The following is a 20353-nucleotide window of genomic DNA, read 5'->3' on the forward strand; positions in this document are numbered from 1 at the left end:
TTCTTTTTAGGCTTTATGCAGAATTGCAACACTTTTAACAGCTTAGCAAATGCAGAATCAGATTCAAAACTGAAAGCTTTTGACAGCTTGTTTTATTCAAATTATCGGTACTCCTTTTAATAAGAGGATTTACAGTCCTCTTTCGTGCCTGTTGTGTATCTCCGGTGGCAGTGCAGCTCACACTTGTTTTAAAATGTACAATTACAGCCCTTCAAGGCCAGGTAAGAAGCCTTTCTTGCAGAAGTGGTTGCTTAGTAGCTGGCACAGCTGGAGAAATAGGATTGGATTGCAGCTTTAGGGTTTTGGGGTCACTTGGCCTTTGACTGCAGGGATGGATTTCAGTTCATCATCTTTGTGCGTCTGTGTTTAGTGGAAACTGGGAACCTGTAGAAGAGGAATCTCTTTCTGAGCAATCTTCCCCGAGCTACCATCATCTTTTTGGCTGTGAGTGGCATTTCAATATTACAGTAGGAAAAAAGAGAGAGAGAACCGCTAGGATTTGGAAAGAAGCTCGCCCACGCCATATGCTGCTGCTTTAGTCTTTTGCGTCTAGCAAACCACATTGAGATAAATGCCGATCTCGCTGTTTGATGGCAATACAAAGCCTTCCTCGTTCAGCATCCCTTGACATGTGGACAGTCCAGCAGAGCACGGTCATAACCCCATCTCCAGCAGTGTGAAAACAGTGCGATCCTTGTTAACCTTAAGAAACAACCACGGCGGTGGGCTGAGTGGGGTTTGGAGCTGCTACTAATTAGGGCACTTCTCGTGTAATAGCTTTTTTCCCCCCTCTCCCTCCCTGCAGCAATGTGTTATTTGCGGTGGTATTTTCGTAGAGCTCGCCTTCTTTGGTGCTGGAGCACAAGGCTGGAGAATCCTTGTCAAATGAGTTTAATTGAGACAATTTGTGGGGTTAATATTCTGCCGCACAGTAGCTCTTCAGACAGGACTGTGCTGGCGAGGAACAGTTTCTGTTTCTGCTCTGGAGACTCCTGATCTTGTTTTCTTGCCCAGGTGAATTTTTAGAGATACATCTCTAGTGCAAATTACCCTTGTGATTGTCTGTCAGTGTACAACTGTTTGTGTCACTATTTCTAGAGTGCGGTCAAATGATGGGAGGGAAGAATACTATTCAATGAGTGTGCATCAGAATTTTTTCCAAGGCTTTAAGGCCACCTTTTCCCTTTTCTAAAGAATTGTCTTTCAATCCTCTTCCTGAAAATAAGCCGTGAATTTAAAGGCGGGGGATGAAACAGTTTTATCAGCTGTGTGGCACTCTGTTTGCTGATGGGAAGTCCCGCTGCCCAGGGAACACAGCAATATGACGGGTTTTGCTGCATAATCTGTCTGGCCAGCTGCATTCTAATCTTTTAGTTTTAGGAGGGGCCGGGCAGGGAAGGAGGCTGGCTTTAAGGCAACCCTGCTTTCAATAGATACTTTTGAAAATGGGATTGAAGGACAACTTAGCATGTCTGCGCTCTTAACACAGCTCTGAAGCTGGTAAGTATTGAAGGATTTCATGCCATAATAAGGAGATTTTGGCCTGATCTCAAATGCCAGCACTGCATCACATTTCAGAAGGCGAAAATCGTGCGGTCTGTTGAAGCACCTTAGTCCATTTCCTCACTAATGAAATGCTCTTTTGGCCTGTGTGTGTATATACCACTGCAATTCCCTTTACCGTACAGGGTTGTGAGACTCCTGGAGCTGTGGCGATCCGGCTACTTCAGGAAAGTAGGTCACTTGTGTCTTGGGGAATTCCCCGCCTCGGAAATCCGAAATAGATGGAAGGAAAGGTCAAAGCAGAGTTCAGAATTGCGAGCTGCGTAGGGCAGCAGGTTAGGGTTTTACCCCTCCCTCCCCTGTAGATCAGTTGAATAAAGCAAGAAACCTTCAGAGAACACGCATCTGGTCACGAACACTTAACACATACCAATTACAAGGTCCATGCAACTGAGAAAGGCTTGAAAAGTCAGTCTGCTCTACGGCTTGGAGGTACCTCCTGGCATTGCAGCCTTTGGCTTTGCCAGTACGGCTGCCAGGGATGGAATCCCCCGAGTGGCGAGGAGAAAAGCGCTTTGTGCCGTGCATGCTGTCAAGTGGGAGTATACTGCTCTCAAACTATCAACCTCCAGCTGCCAGTGCTCCTCGTTGTGCTTTTTCTATAAAAGTTGTGTTATTGTAGATGCTAATGTCTTCTCTCTTTGTTTTCTGCACCTCATTGCTTTGTTCTTTAAAAGATCTTTTGTTTTCTGCCGCTCTGTCACTGCGTTTCTGCTGCCCCTCCCTCTAGCTGGGTTTGTCAAGTCGCCCATGTCAGAAACTAAGCTCACGGGGGACGCCTTTGAACTGTACTGTGATGTGGTTGGGAACCCCACTCCAGAGATCCAGTGGTGGTATGCTGAAGTCAACCGGGCTGAGTCTTTCAAACAGCTGTGGGACGGCGCTCGGAAGCGCCGGGTCACCATTAACACTGCCTACGGGGCGAATGGGGTGAGTGTGCTGAGAATAACCCGCCTTACCTTGGAAGACTCTGGGACTTACGAGTGCAGGGCCAGCAACGATCCCAGGAGGAATGACTTGAGGCAAAATCCCTCCATAACGTGGATTCGAGCCCAGGCTACTATAAGCGTCCTTCAGAGTGAGTCCGGCACCCCGTAGTAGTGGTACTGTAGTATCTAGAGGCAGTCTAGTGACCCTCACCCCCCGTTACCCCCGTCAAACCCTCTGCTACCTTGTGCTGTTGTTTGGAACCCCAGGCTGCTCCTCTGCCCGTAGTGCTGACGTTGTCTGCCATCTGTGTCTCTCCTCCTTAGGATCAAAAAGGACTTGTGAAAATCTATAGATCCATTTATAGCTTCTGTGTGGAGAAAAAAAAAAAGCAGCCCGGTGTTGAATTTGTGTTTCTTCCCCTACCCCTTTTAGTTTTGTAGTAGGTTCCCAACCACTCTATTGCTGCCTTCTTCGTGAGTGCCTTTATATTTGATTTTTGTGTTCTTCCCAGGTCTAACCATTTTATTTTTATTTCTTCTGTTCTCCTGGAATTTCTCTGAATGCCTTCTCACGCGGTTTTGGCTGCATCCGTGCTTCTGTTCAGATCCTTCCCTTTCAGTTACACGTGACCGTGAATGTTTAGATTTTTCCATGAAGTCGTGGTGTTTCTTTTCCTTTCTGAACAGCAGCATGTTCCTCATGAGTTCTCTGATGCAGTAGCACTGAACCGATGCAGCTATTCTTAATCCAGCCTATGAAGGGAGGGGTGAAATATCTTCCCCCAGCGTTGAACTAATAACTTTAGCTAAATGACTTTCATCTGAGAATGCGACTTTTGGCAGCAGAAAAGCTTTCAAAAGCAGCGAGTATGGTTGGCACAGAATTGCTTTTTAAAGCAGTCCCAGCCCAGTTTGGGAATTTATATTGCCAGAGCCAGCAGAGAAGAACCACGTTTCATTTTCCGTAAGACGCACAAGTCTTGCAGTTGCTGATGAGAAGAAGCAAATGTCTAATGAGTTATAGGTAGAGTGGATTAAATCTGCAATGTGAGCCTGCTGCGTGGAGGTACAGGACAACTTGCTTTCTGGGTGAGTTCTCAGTGTCCTAAGGCAGCAAAGAGTAAGGCATAGGTGTTATCTTGCTATTGTGCTCTGTGCGTAAATAGATCATTTGTGTGCCACTCTGAGTTTTGTCTGAGTACAAAAATGCCGAACTCTGTAATTGTGTGTCAGTTGTGATTTTGGATACCTGAAAGAAAAACACACCAAATTTTCCCTAAAGCACAGTGCTGCAGTCGGCCCTGCTGGATCAGAGACCTTCTTCCCTCTGGAAAATGGAAACAACATTGATACATGTGGAAAAATAGAGCGCCCAATGATGAATTGACTTGAAATATAAGTGGCATTGGGTTGGTCAACTCGAACCTGCTCAGCTTCCAGTCCTGACGCCCGATCCCTCCTTTGTGCTTTGAGGTACCAAAGGATTCCGATGGGTAGATGGCTTGCATGACCTCCAAGAGCAAGAGCCATGTCATTTTAGGAAACGATACCACCTTGAGAAAAAAGCTAAAAAAATTTGCCTTCTAGGAAGTGATTTCTCCTGGATAATCCTCCCTGCCCCTGTTTAGCCCTTTAGTTTTTCTAGTGTGTGGCAAGCCTGTGGTGGTCCTGTGCTCCTCGCTTTGTGTTTAGTCAGTTTTAGTAACCTGCTGAGGGAGAAAATCCTTTTTCATATGACAAGTCACCGTTTGGGAATGAATTACTGTGAAGATGTCTCCGTATGGAAAATGGGTTTTTCCTCTCTCAGGCACTTGATACTAATAACTAACCTGCTCCGGGGATTGAAGTTTAACCTTCCGTCTTTCTCCCCAGTAAACGTCGTCTTGTTGCATCTGATTTATTCTACTAATTCTGGAGTGTGTATCGTGAGTTTATTGCTAAGTGCCTTGTGCTCGGGTTAACTCCTCTGTGTTTTATTCATTGCGGGGGGGAATATTGGACAGGATACTTTAATGTTCTGTGATACTGTGTATGTTCAGAGATTTGACCAGCTACCGCTAGACATCAAATTCCTGCATAGCCATGCTGGAAACGGAGATAAGTGGGGGAAGTAGGTTGCTAAGCCACCCTTGGAAGATGGAGATTATCGTATCTGAAGCTGCCCAAAATGTCTCATCTGCTGTGCTATGTGCACGAACACAATTTGTCGTTGAAATGGTGATTTTTCTGACTGCGCAGCATTGGAGTTTCCAGCTGGTGGTGGCTGTTTCGCTGCTGCCTTGACTCGACATCAGCATCAGTGTCCTTTGAATCGACAGCTTGTCTCAAGTACCAAAACTTGAATTGCAAAGAGGTCAAGTGTGACATGATTCGCAAGTTAGCATGCAATAACCAGTGTCTAGCTTCTATCTCATTCCTAGTTTGGATAAAGAACTTCAATTTATTTTTTTTTTTTAAATTTTAAAACCTCATCCTACATAAAATAGGCAGTTTAAGTGATGTGTAAAACGAGACTCCTCAGCATCCTGCTCTTTTAAGTGGACATCCTTTGGATGTTGCCATCCCAGCAGCATTCCATTTGCAGTTTGGCTTCTAGAATTAAATCAGGATAGGATTGCCCAATTGCTTTTTTTAAAAAATAAAGTAACGTAAATGCAGGTAAAAGATGTAAATGAGACTGCAGTTGCTTCCAGTGGCCTTGAATTTTCTTAACCTAAAACACAAAAAGTTGCAAGTCAGACACAAAAGGCTCCAGCAAACTGCAGCAAAGCGAGCTTGAGACAGCTATAAATGTTTTTTGGATATCTCAGCTTAGTGGGGATGTAGGTAAGAATAGGTGTGAATTAGCAGAAGTAGTTACTGGAGCTCCAGGCATGTTTGGTTTTTAATTTGTATGTTCTGTTTCATTGATGCTGAAGAGCTGACCCAGGAGGGTCCATTGTCAACAGAATACAAAAGTCAGGAGATTACCACTGTCAGACCCCTTCTGCCTTAAATCTTTAACTTCTGCGGGGACTAGATGGATATATTTTGGTGATATATTTTTCCCCGTTGCTAGCATTTGTGTAATTCTTTCTGCTGGCAGCAGGTACACTCTCTGTTTCCAGGATCGCTGCAGGATGCGTCTCAGCACAGACATCAGCATCTCTTAGAACAGCGCTCGCCAGATGTGGTGCAGTCTCGCTCACAGCAGCCCGAAGCCCGTCCCGCCAGCATCCTCCTTCTGAAAAGAAAACGCTGCGTTTATTTCACAGGCTACACACTTGAAGCTGCATCTTTCATCATCAAAGAAAAACGCTTAAAACAAAACAGTGTGATCAGTGGCAAAAGTTGATTTCTCTAGATAAATGTTTCTGTTACCGAATTACTGTTTCAAACACACAGCTAAATATATTTCCAGAGCTCTGTTAGTATTTTTCTGAGCACGCACACAAGCTTTTTGTGGAGGATGGGGAAGCATACAGGGCAATCCAATAATGATACAGCTATAATAAAACAATTTGATGCCCCATAGGACCCAAACAGGTCAAAAAAATTCCCAGCATGGGAACAATGAGGCAGAAGCACAGTTGAAAATGTGTGATAATAGCGAAGTGTCAAAAAACCCTCACTAGAGTATCTGCCAGTTTTTCTGCAGATAAATGCTAGTCCTAGTTTTAAATAGAAGCAGCTCTGCAGCCAGCCTGCTGAAGAAAGGGGGAAACGACATACAGGACTCAAATGGCTTTGTCACCTTATTAGTAGGTTGTTTTTTTCTCTCTGGGCAATACCCTTAAGTATTGTACTGTTGGATAGATGAATGTTTTATGTGTTGAAAAATGCAGTGTTTCTGACAGTCCGGGTATTTTCCACTTCTCCTTATTCTGTTTCATAATTTGTGTTCCAAGTGCTTTGCAGATGAATATTAAAAAAAAAACAACCCAGCATGGGTATGACTAAATTTCTATTCCAAAGATGTTACCACAAGGCGTAACAAAATTGACAGGATTAAAAATCCTTTGCTGACTTGCAAAACATCGCAAAGACGTTGCTTATTGACCGTCTTCCTCGGGCTCCTGCCCTTCGCTGCTGAGCAGATGGTGGAGGAGGCAGCCCTGGAGTTCAGCGGTGGCTGAAATGAGCAGCTGGCAACAGCGACCGCTTTGGAATTCGGTTCACCTTTTAAAGTCAGGAAGTACATCGAAGACTGAGGACGCAGCAGCATTTACATGGCAGACACTGCTATGGGAATGGCCTTTAGTTCAAGCTGAAACTATCGCCAATACTAAATCTAGGTATTTTTGGAAGATTAAAGGCAAGAATTCTTAAATTTCCTTTAAGCTCTGTCATCCTGTGTTCTTTTTCAGAATAGTTGAAACCAGATGTGAGCCCTGAGACCTTCAATAGAAAGGTCTTTTTTCCAAGCTTCTGAAAAGACTTGTCTCCCCCTATTCTAAAAATTCATCAGCCTTATATGTTAGAAAGTAATAGCCAGTCTTAAAATAACCCCCATGATTATCAAATGTAAGGACAGTGCCCTCAGAATAATCTTTCCCCTAAAAACCTGTGAGTTTGATGTTCCCAGGTAAGATGGTAAAGTGAAGCAGCCTGGGTTCGGTTCCCAATGCAGCCAGCAAAGTATGTAACTCTTGTGGTCTGTTTATGCAAAGAGGCTCACATAGTGTTTTTTCTTCATAAATGTTTATGTTGAAGGTTACTTTAGAAACAAAATAGTTCCTGACTCTAATATTAACATGGTGTATATTCTTACTTTTTATTGTTAGGCATTCAGGGCTGTTTTCAGCCATTCTTCATCAGATTTGTGCCTTATTCACATTGGGTGTTCGCTCAACTTTCAGATATCAGAAAGCTGTGCTATTCGAAATATCCTGTATGCACAGCATATTTTCCTCAGTTACACGTTAGTCTTTTTGCACGAGGAGGTCCAGAAATATTATGCAGACGACTGCTTAATTTTAGGGGCTATTCTGTGTAGAAAACGGGTTTGTTTTAAACCTTTAAGTAAGTAGAGGAACTAACGAATAGCCAAAAAGAAGCTGCTTGCACAAAGACTAGCTGGTCTCCCACATATAGTCACAGGACGTGCATTTTCCCAAGTTATGGTCAGTAGCGTGTAAAAGATAATTAATGATGTTACAGAGAAATCTGTCGTGATGTTAAATATTAAAATAATCTAAAATTAATTCTTTTTTTTTTTTTCCACGTAGGGGTGCTGATCCATAAGGTGTTGCCTTCACTAGTGGTCAGCTGTTTTATTGTGACTTTCTCGATGTCTCCCAAATTAGTGCAGTGACATTCCTTGTGTAGTCTTTTTCCCTTCCCCATTCCCCTTTGGAATTTTAGCCTAGCGCTGTGCGATTGCCGGTGCAGATTCGTTGCTATTTACTGTGTCCTTTGTTTCAGAGCCCAGGATCAACTCCAGCGAGGATGTAGTCATTCGGAATTCAGCCGTCACATTGCAGTGTAATCTCACCACAAGTCCCAGCCCCCTTTCTGCCAGTTACTGGGTGAAGAATGGAGAGGAGATCCCTGGCACTAGAAAAGCTTCCAACACTACAGAATACAAGTAAGTTTCTCCAGAATCATCTTCGTGTTATACTGGAGAATTACGAACCTGATAGATGTACGCCTTTGGGGTAGGTGGTGGGATGCTGGGACTCCACGGACCCCCAGACGAATTGAATTCATCTGCGCTAGAGGCTCCACAAAAATTACACCTGGGAATAGTGTTGGAAGAACAATTCTGGAAAGATTGTTGTCTACGTCTGTACCAACTGGCTCCTGTAAACATAATGTCCACAAAAACACACTGTAAACTTCTCTTTTTCAGTCTAAACTTGAGTTCTTCTCTAGGGTACACATGATGTGTGGACACAGGCACACATAATCTAGTTTTCTTTTTGTCTAAGTGTATTGCGCAGTCTACATAAAGGTGGACCTGCAGCTGTGCATCTTTACCATGCACGGCAATGCAGCTTATAAATCACAGCTGAAATCAGCTGGTTTAGTCGTTCTCTGGCCTTGGGAGATGAAATACGATGTTCTCCGAGTTGTAACTGATGAGCTGTCAAACCGCTACTATGAAACGGTACCAAATCTTGATTAAACCAGTACACTTGTGCTTCTTATTTGTCAGCGCAAACTCATTTTCAGCATTAATCTATTCCACGTGCCCGTGCTGTGGCTTTGTTTCTACCCTTCCCTCACGGGGTGTGAAGGAAAACAATGTGTGCAGCCACCGCTCGTGTTTTACTTTGCTTGCATCAGGCAGAAATCCTTTGAGGGTTTCTGTATTCCTGAAATGTGGCGCTTTTGCCATGGATTTGATGAGAGTTTATGCTCAGTGGTGCCCTCAAATCTGTTTTGTATGTGTGATTTTTCCCTTCCATTTTCTTCACTTGATGCCAGCACGGATAGCAAATGCACCTTTGTGTTCAGCGTTAAGCTAAGATGAAGAGCACTTCAAGCATGTTTAACCACTGGTAGCAACTGACTCTTTGGAGACATTAGGCCACTGCTGAGCCACCTGGTAGGCCAGAAAGAGATGCTTCTGTCTGCTCAAGGCCCACGATATTACACCGCATCTGCTTTACTGTGCCTTGTCACTGCACTAAAGGAAGGAAACTTCCTGCACACTCAACTGGCAAGATTCAGAAATACTCAAGGTTTTCATCGCCTTAGCATAGCATCCGTTCATCCACAGGATTTTCTGCTTGATTCTGATAAAGATGTGTTTAAATATTTCCTTTTGTTTTGTACTTTAGCTCACTTGGCGTTATCTGTTCAGTTTTGCAGCTTAAAAAGTAGTCTCATTTAGTTCGATAATTCCATCTTGTTATTTTTTTCAGTACAGTGTTTTAACACTGGGGCTGAGTTCTAAAGGCTCTGCTTTCTTATCTAGTCATTCACTTGATGAGCAGTCTTGTCCAAAAACACCAGCTTGAGTGATACAAAAGGACCTTTACATCAAGGTTATTGAAAATCGCACGTTATTATTCAGGAATATCATGGCTGACTTCTCTATAATCTGTTGCAAGCTAGAGTGGACTTTTCCTTCCAGATTCCTCTGTAAGGAAGAATTAAACTTGGCTTTGGCTTTAACTTCCCAGTGAATTTAGTGTTGGTAAAGCATGCAGGAATCCCAGGAAATTTGCATTTGCGATGCAGACCTCAAATTTCCTGCCCATTTATAAACTGCTTTGCTGTGTGTTGTGCTTTCAGGCTTCCTGTGGCATCTCTTTTGTTTCATATGGTCACACTGCGTTTGATCTGTTAACTTCCAGTTTGATTTGGTTATTTTAATTTAGATCCAGAAATACCAAATTCATACAGGCTATATCAACATAGTTGTAGTTAAGAGGTTATTCAGCTTCAGGATTTTTCTAGATGATTGTTTTTTTGCATTCTACTTATTATCCTTAAAAAATAAAACATTTTTCCAGGTTCTCGGTGTTTCAGTCATCGAGATGTTGTTTTGCTGGGAAATGTAGTTCAGTGTTATTCACCATCCAGTTAACTTCACAATTTGTGAATTAAACTACTTACCTTAAAAATCCTGCTTTTGTATAACATTAGAAATCAAACTCATAGTTGCTGATTCTTCATTCAAACTTGTTGTAGCTGCTTTTTCTGAAAGGCAGTTACAGTCAGAGTTAAGCGTAGTTTTTAGTTCACCATTTTAATTGAAAATGGGCAAGAATTATTTGCGGTGTATTCTTTTACAAGCAGCACGTGCCTGGAAGTGGTTCTGGCCATCCTGTGCTTTCATTCTGGAGACCTGTCCTCTAGTCTGTGTTCATGGTTTGTAGCAGCAAAGTAGGGATTTCTTTCCAAATTCACAGAATCCCAGAATGTGAGGGGCTGGCAGGGCCCTGGAAAGCTCATCCAGTGCAATCCCCCCATGGAGCAGGAACACCCAGATGAGGTTACACAGGAAGGTGTCCAGGCGGGTTGGAATGTCTGCACAGAAGGAGACTCCACAACCTGCCTGGGCCAGGCTCTGCAGGGGCAGGAGAACCTCTCTGACCTACTGACCACCCCCTTCTAACCCACCCCAGGTACCATTGGCTTCCTGGCCACAAGGGCCCAGTGCTGGCTCATGGTCACCCTGCTGTCCCCAGGACCCCCAGGTCCCTTTCCCCTACGCTGCTCTCTAATAGGTCATTCCCCAACTTATACTGGAACCTGGGCTTGTTCCTACCCAGTTTTAAGACTCTACACTTTCCCTTGTTATATTTCATTAAATTAATAATAAATTCAGAGTTGAGCAGCAGGTTACTGAGCTCAGTTGAAGAAAATCTGGGGTTTGTTTTGGTTTTACATCTGCTGAAAAGTCTCCATTGAGGAGAAGCTGGGCTTGTCCTAAAACCACAGGGCTGAGGGACGCTGTTGGCTAAATAAACTTGGTTCAGGTGTTTGTCTTTAACTTTGCTGCTAAATCCATTTACACTTGCTTTAATGACTTATTGCAGTAATACCGTTGTTTCACCCTTTAAAAAGCAGTTTGTGGAGAACTGCGAGAATACAATGTCTCACTTTTCCCTCTCCTCCTTTTAAGCATTGACTCTAATGGATTAAATAAAAGCAGAGGTCGAAGTGTGATTACTTCACTATTAAGATTATTATGTTTGATACCGAATGATCGTTCTTTCTGTTAAGATAATCTTTAATTTTAACTCTGTGAGAAGTGGATATATTATTGCTTGATAACTAACTTTATAACTAACTTTAGACTTCCACTGGCAATTCTGGAAAGTACGTGTTTTAAACAAAGTGGAGACTTGAGTCAAAATATCGTGTTAAACTGAGCAGCTCTTTCTATGTGTCTAAGAAGTGTAAATTATTTCATTGCAGTGGTGTTCTGTGAGGTTGCTGTGTGCTATTTACTTAATGTGTTTTACAAATATTGATAAAACGAAGCACACCAAGAAACCTTTCAGTAAAGGGAGGGCGGGCTGTGGAGAGCTCTGCCTTGTTCTGTGCTGTGTGGAGATGTAAATCCTGCATCGCATCATCATACTTCTCTATAGTTTAATATGTCTTCTGTAGGTAAATACCTGAAGAACATGTGTAGGGCTTTTAAGTCATTTGTATCTGAAAGGTTTTTGAAGGACAGCAAAAGCTGGTGGACTTAAAGTTAATACCATCTTAAGTGCAAATTCATCCTGATTTTATGTGTTTTAATTTTTGGCATTTGTTACAGCTCTAATTTTATTCTTTCTGGCTTGCATCTGTATTTCCCTCTGCTAGTTGTTATTGCGTTAGTCTTGCCTAATTTAAAGCGGCAGCAGATTCCTGCGTGGTGCTTTCCTTCACGAGCTGACCAGCTTTTGCAGTTTATCTACATCCAGGCTGAGCTGGAGAAAACTACGAATGGACCGGCCTCAGATCTGTTATGGGAAAATGAAAACAGATTGAGATGACAGCATGACAGTGTTTGTAGTCTGTTGTTTTTCGATTGTCCAGATATTACATGTGAATCACTTTCTTTTTTCCTTCAGTGGGAGGTGATATCTGCCTAATAGGCTAAATCAAACTAACTGCGGTGCATAATTAATAGTTGTTGGGCTCCTTCTCTGCTTTTTAACTCAATGCAGCTTCTCCAGTTAAGTTGGTACTAACTTTCCAGACTAGAGCTCGCTTCCTAGGCGAGCATCCTCTATTTCAAGTAGGTAAATCTGTACAACATACCTTGAATAACAAGTAATAACTGCGAAACTCAGTTAAAAGCTTTAAGTTTATGGGGAGGGAAAGAAAACTCCTAGCCTGCTCGTTTCTGGTTGCTAACACAGTACCTAACACGGCTCATGTGTTCTCTCCCTGTCTGCAGGATTTTGAAGCCCAGAGCAGAAGAGTCAGGGGAATACTTGTGCGTGTTTGTGTTTTCAAACTCTCCTATAGCCAACGCCACTATAGAAGTGAGAGGTACTATTTTTTTCTTGTTGTTGTGTTTTGTTTCCTCTCCCCCAAAGAGCTTTCACTGCCTCTGCCACCTCGCTCAGAGCCTGTATGAAGGGCTTTTCCTCATGGAATCAAACCTGTGTCTAATCCTTGGTTGTAATTTCGGGGGAGGTTTTGCATACAGTCGCAGAGGAAAGATTTTGCAGATAATGGGAATATGACCATTGCGCTTTTGGTCTGCACGGAGGCTACTAAAACACCTCCTAGCGCACACTTCTGCTCTCCTTTGCTAAACCTGGCTATGGCGAGAGCGCACGGCCAGCAGGGTATATTGCTGTAGAATATGTCTGTGCTCGTGGAAAGACAGCTGTGGTTTCCTCTCTGTCTCACTGTAAATGAGGCCATCGGAAATGTATTCAATGTACTTTGAATTTGGCTGTTCTGAATACCAAAAAAAGTAAGAACCAGCATCTTGTGTGTGGCAGCTTGGAACCGGTTTTTGTCTGCAGGGACTATTTCAGTTGCTGGGAAAGCCTGGGTTCTGGTTAGGACAGATGCCCTGGACCAGATTGGAGTTTTCTACTTTCATACCCTTTTTTATTCCATCTTGTGCGTGTTGGTGCTCTTCTGGCATCTTTAGGATCCTAAAACCACGGGTATAAAATGCAAAATGTGAAGGAGAATCTTGCACTGCAGCAAGTGTGCCGTTTGCGCTGGGTTTTATTGTAGTTGTTGAACAATGTAACAGTGTTTGGGCCATACAAAATAGCAGTAACACAGAGCTGATGGTATTTGGTAGAGTGTTAAACTGCTGCCACAATGGTTGGTTGTTCATTGAGTAACTGGAATTTACTGCTGTAGCCGTGGTTTGTCCCTTCTGTGCCGCACTAAGATGGAATTGATGCATCGCGGCAGCTTTCTTAGTTAAAGACAGATGAGTTAATGTGAAAATGTGTTTAAAAAGTCTTGCAACCAGCCTGTGCGTGTCTGGAACTATATTGATGCTTGTTTTATGAAGGTATACTGTAAACTTGTTCGAAATTTAAGTAAGAATTACTTACTGTCTTCCTTACATCGCCAGCTTAAATGTAGAGCTGCTTCTGCTGCTGTTTGAAGAAGGCAAATGGGAAGGAGGATGCTCGATGCTATTTCTTAGCATCCCCGCCCCAGCGCTGCAGCCCGTCCTGCTCTACATAGTGATCATTGCTGTTTAAATTCTAGTAGGTACCACGGATCGGTAGCAAAAGCCAAAAGCTGACCTGTTTCTTGGGAATTTCTGGTGCTCGCTGCATGTCCAGGATCCTGAAGCCAAAGCGAGGGAGTAGGAGTAATTCTATCGGTGTGAGGTGACAAATGCACAGTGGCGTTCTGAATGTCATCCTTCCAACCCGGGGAGCAGCATCTTTTGAACCACACCAACAGTTTCCTGGGGAAGAAAGATATTGCCACATAAATAAGCGTTCTGACTGATAGCATACCAAGAAAAGCTTGGTGATTTCCTGTGTCGGCTTTAAGGGCTTTTTTCTGACAATCTTGCATGAAACGGCCCTGTGTTGAATCAAATTTGGTGCAGAAGCAAGCTCTGCACGGGAAAAGGAAATCTGAAATAGATGCTCATGTGAACGCACCGCAAGTTCCTCTTGGCCCAGCGGAAAGTTGTGCGGCGTGTGGACACAGGAGAAGGGGACTTACTGATTGAAAATCTGACTGCACCCCTAAAAATAGTTATTGCCTCTCTTACAGCAAGTTGAGTTCAAACTTAATTTATACTTCTGGTGAGTTTGTCTTTTAGGTGTTTGAGGAACGTAGGTGTAGGGATTTTTTTTGCGTTCTGCTGTTATGCTCTAATTGCTAAATCTTCTAATATTATCTTAATTAAGATCTTAAGTACTTTCTGCCTTCCCTAGGCTATTTTGAGTGACAAACCGCTTCCAAAGACAGGAAATTTTGCTTTGATAATAGATGAAGACCTTTTCCAGCTTTGTATAATCTCTCAAAAGGCCTTTTAGAAACATTTGGCTTAGGGCTCCGCTGCTGTCCGGTGGCAGGCGGGGACACCAGGAGAACTTGGCAGCGAGATTTACAGGGACACGGGATGTAACATTGCAGAAAGAAAACCCAATATATATCTGATTGAAACGCTGGCACGAAGGGCAGAGGGAGAACCATAATTAATCCTCCTAACAACTTTTCACAGGTAATTTATCTATAAATATAAATGAGTAGTCAGAAGTTAATGACTCCAGTACTGTTCTTGGGAGGTGTGACACCTGTAGCTTGCTCAGCAGTCTTAAAGCCAGGACTAAGTAATCCCATTCTCCAGCTCCTCCTGGTGGGCCTTGAATTCCTCCTTAGCAGAGAGAACTACCGGAGCTTGTTTAGGGTGAAAAGCACCTTCTTGTCAAGTGTTCTGCAAAACAAATTAGAACATGCTTGCACTTTTAAGCTGAAAAGATGCTTTTCTCATGCCTGTTGTTAGGAAATTCTGTAGTAATAAATTGGGACTGCATTGAAAGCACCAGTTAAAGAGAACTTTGTGGTCTCCTTGCAGTCCTAGTGCTGTACGTAATTTAATTTCTGATCAGAGATGCTCATTTGAGTCACTGCTCCTGGAAGAGACATACAGGTATGTTGGTATGGTGTCACACATGTTTTCCTGGATGTAAATGTCTCTGAATAATACCTGTGCTAGATGCAAAGAATTTGCAGGTGTTTCTTTGCTTTGCTTTGTGATTCCCGCAGTTCACTGTAAATATTCTCTGTGTTCTGCCAGAGCAGTTCTTGTTCTCAAAGCAAACAGATTTTTGATAGTAATTCATGTGCGGAGAGGTTACCTGGTTGCTAGTCAAGTTGTACATAGTGCATCGGTGATGCAGGAATCTTGTTTTCCCATGCAGATGCTGTAATTTAATGCTCACCTGCACGTGTGACATGTCCCAGTATTTGTGGGAGAGCAATTTTACGCAAATTTAATTGCTTAATTGCTAGTTGTAATTGTATTGCAATTTTTAACTGCTGAGGCACACAGAGAAGATGCTTCTGAATACCAAAGCGCTTGTGGACCAAAATAGTGACTTTGTGACAACTTGTGAACAACTTTAACAAATGCCTCGCAGCAGATGTAATCCAGGATGCACCAGTGCCATTTGCCTTTTATGTAATGCTGCCTATTTTCTTCCTGAATCTCTCCATGTGCCATGTAAGAAGATAAAAGCAGAAATGTGAGCATCACTGGTAGGATTACTTGGTGTGCTTGCATCTTTAAAGCAGATTTTCTTGGTAAAGAATTTGCTAGGACAGCAGTAGTGTAGCAGCAGTTGAAAGTACTGGGTTTGATGTCAGTCTCTCCAGATTTCCAAGAATGTTGGAGGTCTGGTTTCCTTCATACAGTCGACTTTTGGATGAAACATCTCATGGAGACTTGGAGAATTGCTCCAATTATTTCAGAGCGCAGCTCTGAAGAATTCTGCCTCTGCAGTCTTTCTGCTCTTATCAAGATCTTGGGAGGAGGAGGAAGAAATAAGTTTCTTTTTGTCTTCTGCTATTCTCCCAGCCATCGTCTGCAGCAGCGAGAGCCAGATGGGAAAGAAAGCGCTTCCAGTTCCTCTGGCTGCCCAGAAATAGCACAAGCGTCAAGAGAGATGTCGATGTACGTAGCATGACTGCTGGGGACATCTGTTCTCCCTGCCTTCCCACCAAAGGCTCCTTTCTTTCTGTGCACCTGGACAGGTCGAGCTTTTAAATGCCTCTTGTTTAAAGCCTTTCTGCCATCACTGCATCGAGGGGGTTCTTCTGACTTCCCTCCTCACCCCTCGCTCATTTTGCACCTTCCTTTTCTATCCTCCCCGGTTGCTATTGATTTCCCAATAGGCCAGTCCTGTTCAGTGCTTCTGAGAGACATAAAACCCACCACTTTTGACAAGTGCTTGTTATACCCCCTCACTTCAGCTGAGCTTTTGTTTCCCGTGCAATACTTGCACTGCAAATTTTAATTGTTCCACTTAAACTCTGGCTCCAGCCCAAGCAGCGTGCTGGAAAATGAGTGGTTACTTCAGCAGCCTTGAAGGATCTCGGTGTCTTGACTCCTGGTTGCCTTAAGAAACCTCCACAGCAGTTTTTGGGCCAGAAATTAATGAAGAAATCAAACGTTATCTTAGCACAACTGCATTTTAGAGTGGTCCTAAGCATGACACAGAAAATGCGCATCACGTTCTCCTGTCTTACAGTGCCTTTGGTCTTCCAGCTCCCTGCCCAGGCTGTAAAGGTAGATGTGGATTAGGATCGTAATGCAGAGAAATCAATCTTCCCCTGCCCTTTTACTAGGTCACATAATAGTTTTTACATGCAAGAATATTTTTAGGTGCTGTTGCCCTTGCTTTAATTTTGGCTGTTAATGGGAAAACTTGAAGGGGTTTTGTTAAGTGGGACATGGTTTGGAGGTGTTACGCATATTAGTTCTCCTCTCCTTTTTAGGAATGCTAGTAAAATGTCTTGAAAATACCCAGAAATCAAGGGCTGAATACCTCCTATGTATCAAGAAATGGCCTTGTAACAAGAAAAAAACCTTCTTTTCAGGGCTGTATTGAAAGCATATCATTCAGAAAGCACTTGCTGCACGGTGCATTTTGGGCATGTTTGGTACTCACAGCATAAAGGCCCAAATGGCACGAAACCTCTTTCTGTGATTCACTTTAAAACTATCAAAAGAACGATGCTTATCAGTTTACTCGTGTCAAGAATGACTAAATCTGTATTTATTTTGAGTCTCTCTTAGTAGCAATTAAACTAGCCCTGCCTTTTCCTGCTTTCATATGCTGCTTCAAACAAACTTTCAGTGTTTAATTCTGCAGTTTCACAGTGTAGGAATATAGAACTTGCTTTCTTTTATCAGGGGCATTATCTTGGTTTCAGCGATTAGGAGCTGATGTAGCATGTTGTGCTCATGTCTCGACAGCCAACCGTGTCTGAACAGAGATGTGGATTCCGCTGCTTAAAAGCTGAAGTGAAATCTAAATCCTTTCTGAGCAAAACCCGCTTCATTCTGTGCTTTATCCCTCACTGGCGCTGGAGCTGAACGGTGTAAGAAACATCTCGACTTGAAAAGCTTCACGGGGAAGCATCGCTCTGTTGCTAAATCTGTGATCGAGGTCACTCGCAGCGATGTTTTAAATGTCGTTTGTGCGGCAGAATGCAACTAGCCCAACAGTTTGGTAGAATAAGGACTGGATTAATATCTCAGGCGTATCTTGCAACTGGATAGCATGCGATGCCCTGAAATATTAATATTCCGTGGAGTGCGTACAAAAATAGTGCGTTCCCCAGCAGAGCTGGAAATGGCTGCTGCACCGCCCAGCAAAGAGCTCAACGTGTTCTTGTCGCTCGTGCTCTCATTAGGATAACCCGATGAAGATGCCCTCTTCTTCAAGAAATGTAATTATCTCTTGGCTGCAGGAGGACGCTCAGGTCACCCTGCAGTACAAGTTACTGTGTCCTAGAACACTGTCCTTCTTTACTTTTCCTTGCTTTGCTTTCTCTATCAGCAATGTCACCGGAGAAGTGGGCCAGCTGCGGAGCGCTGACGACCTGTCCCTTTTTCCCCGGCAGGGTTGTGCTTTGGCTCGCTGGCTGCGGGTACGCGGCAGCACAAACCAGAGCGCTGACAGATGGAGACTGCGCGGGGCTTCGGCTCCACGGTGATAAATCCCATTTCTCCTTTTCCCAATGAGGCTAATTTGCCATTGCTTTTGGCAGTGCCAGTTTTGGGACCGTCGCCTTGCCGCCTGACGTCTGTCTCTTGTGCAAGCCTTTCATTTTTATTGGGTTGGATGCGATCTCTGCGGATCATCCTCAAGTAAGCAAAAGCCGCCAGCTTACCTAGCACCTGCCTAAAAGAGACCTTTGTAAGCCTAGCGAGGCAGAGATGACACCATTCAGTAGATCATGAGATGAAATTGTGCTGCTTCCTAAAGAATCATTGCCTTTTGGAATGATTATATTCCTTGTTGAGGCTGCAGACAGTGGTTTGAAGGACCATTGCAGGTGCGTACTGATGCTTAGTACCAGTACAGTCAACCTTAAAGCTGATTTATTTTCTGCTTGGAGACCTTCAGCTTGAAAACTGAATTTCCTCCAAGCGTTATTGCCGCTCACAGGCACAGGTATGTGACCGCATAGCAAGGGTGGGATGTTCTTTCCTTTGCAGCTTGCTGCAGTTTCTACACCTGGCAGCTTCTTTTTGCACAAGACCAGAGAACTGTTAGGATCTGGTGTCTTCATTCAGTTCACGTTTTATGGCTCTCAACATTTTCATGCTTGATACGTAAAGATACATGTTAAGAGTCAGTTTTCTTGGAGAAATGAAACTCTTAGTGCTGTATTCTTATATATTGTGGTTATGGTCAACATCATCTTGCAATTAGTTGGCGTTTGTCTAATTTCATCCATTGGTCTTGCTATACAGTCACGTATATTGAATATTGTCAGCAAAGCCATTATTTGCTTGTGTGGCTTGGATCAAGTACTTGTTTCACCTTCTTTATGGAATGATACAATCATAGTATTTTTCTATAGTAATGAACTCCTTTTCAGCTCCCAGCTGAAAAAGCGTTTACTTAAAATCAGGAGGAAGACGAGAACATGCTTAACACATTAAAATATTTTAAAATGGCATAACTTTACTGCCAGAAGTTCTGGAGCTAGTTCTAATTTCTGATGGGCAATATCTCTGCTGAGGAACCAGCCCCTTCATGCTCTGCAGCATCTTGTTAGTGCAAATCATCCGTTAGAAAGTGCGACTAAGAGTGAATAACTCTGTAAGCAGCAAGTGCCTGTTTCTTCACACGGCAAAGGGGCAGAACTTCTGCAAAGCTGATGATGGTGTTGGAAATCCTGTTTGAAGTTACACAGGCATTTTGAGAAAAGCCGGGGTTGATCAGCCTCTCCTGTCTTTACACACATACGAAGGAACGCTGTAGCTTTAATATTCTTACAACCATGACTTTCCAGTTGTTCAGAAGCTTATTTCAATTCTGCCTCTGACAGCACCATCAATCGGCTGCATTACTGGCCACAAAGAATCCTGCAGGAGTAAGGCGTGGGATACCTTCTGCATTCGCAAAGCCTTTGCATTGGAATATGATAATTCCTTTAGAACTTAAACTCGCTGAACGTTTTCCCAAAGAATTATGATGTAAGTTTTGGAAGGAGCATGCTCAGCTGATGCTGTGTTGTTGCCCAAGACATTTTGCTTGGTTTTCTTTTCTTGGACTGCTCAGGACTATGAAATTTGCTTAATTCTTTTAGCTTGCAGCTGCAAATAAGCTGTCACGAACCCATGTTCCCTCTGTACGCTTGTACAGGCATTGCTACTGGCGAAGGGAACTCTCCTTGAATATATAATAAATTGCAGTGCCTGTTGTTTTTTTCCTGGAGCGCTGGGATTGGACTTTGACTGGATTAACAGATCAGAGTCCTGCCATCACACAGCAGGCCACGTGTGACATAATTAGCAAGCTAGAAAGCGAATGGGCTTTAAAGGTGGTCAGCACGGCACCAAAGCCATCTGCTTAAGCGAAGGTTCAGCTCGGGCGCTCCAGTGATCCAGCGTAATCTCTCGTGAGGTCTTAGGCTGCACCGGGCGCTGCGACAAACGTGGCGAACGGCGGGGACATTATTTATAGAGAACTGAATTCAGAAGCCCCTCTGCTGATATTCAGGGCTGTGTTCTGTGTGTGGTTGCGCAGTTTCACCTGCAGCCTTCCTTAGAATGTATGGATTTGTGGGTAGGGTGAACAAAATGATCTTTGGAGGGATTTTGACTTCTGCTGCATTCCAGATACCCAGGAGCAGTTTCCCTGTAAGGTATAAGAAGCATAAAGCATAACAGGTCGCAGCATGTTTGCGGACCCAACCTAAAATCTTACTGCGAGGCAGAACACCTTGATTTAGCTTTCAGACGCTGT

The 20353-nt window shown here is 43.4% G+C and overlaps 1 protein-coding gene across 2 annotated transcripts in view; it reads left to right on the forward strand.

Moving 5' to 3' along the window:
* Nucleotides 1-20353, forward strand: part of NPTN (neuroplastin) — a 53568-nt gene that overhangs the window by 20907 nt on the left and 12308 nt on the right. The window contains exons 2-4 of one of the 2 annotated variants that reach the window (XM_065077114.1): nt 2294-2641; nt 7896-8058; nt 12322-12416. In XM_065077114.1, the coding sequence (XP_064933186.1) occupies nt 2294-2641; nt 7896-8058; nt 12322-12416 (606 nt within the window). The remainder of the gene's footprint in view (nt 1-2293; nt 2642-7895; nt 8059-12321; nt 12417-20353) is intronic. The other variant, XM_065077115.1, reaches the window with a different exon arrangement.

This window comes from Columba livia, chromosome 11 (assembly GCF_036013475.1).
Source record: "Columba livia isolate bColLiv1 breed racing homer chromosome 11, bColLiv1.pat.W.v2, whole genome shotgun sequence".
Lineage (NCBI taxonomy): Eukaryota > Metazoa > Chordata > Aves > Columbiformes > Columbidae > Columba > Columba livia.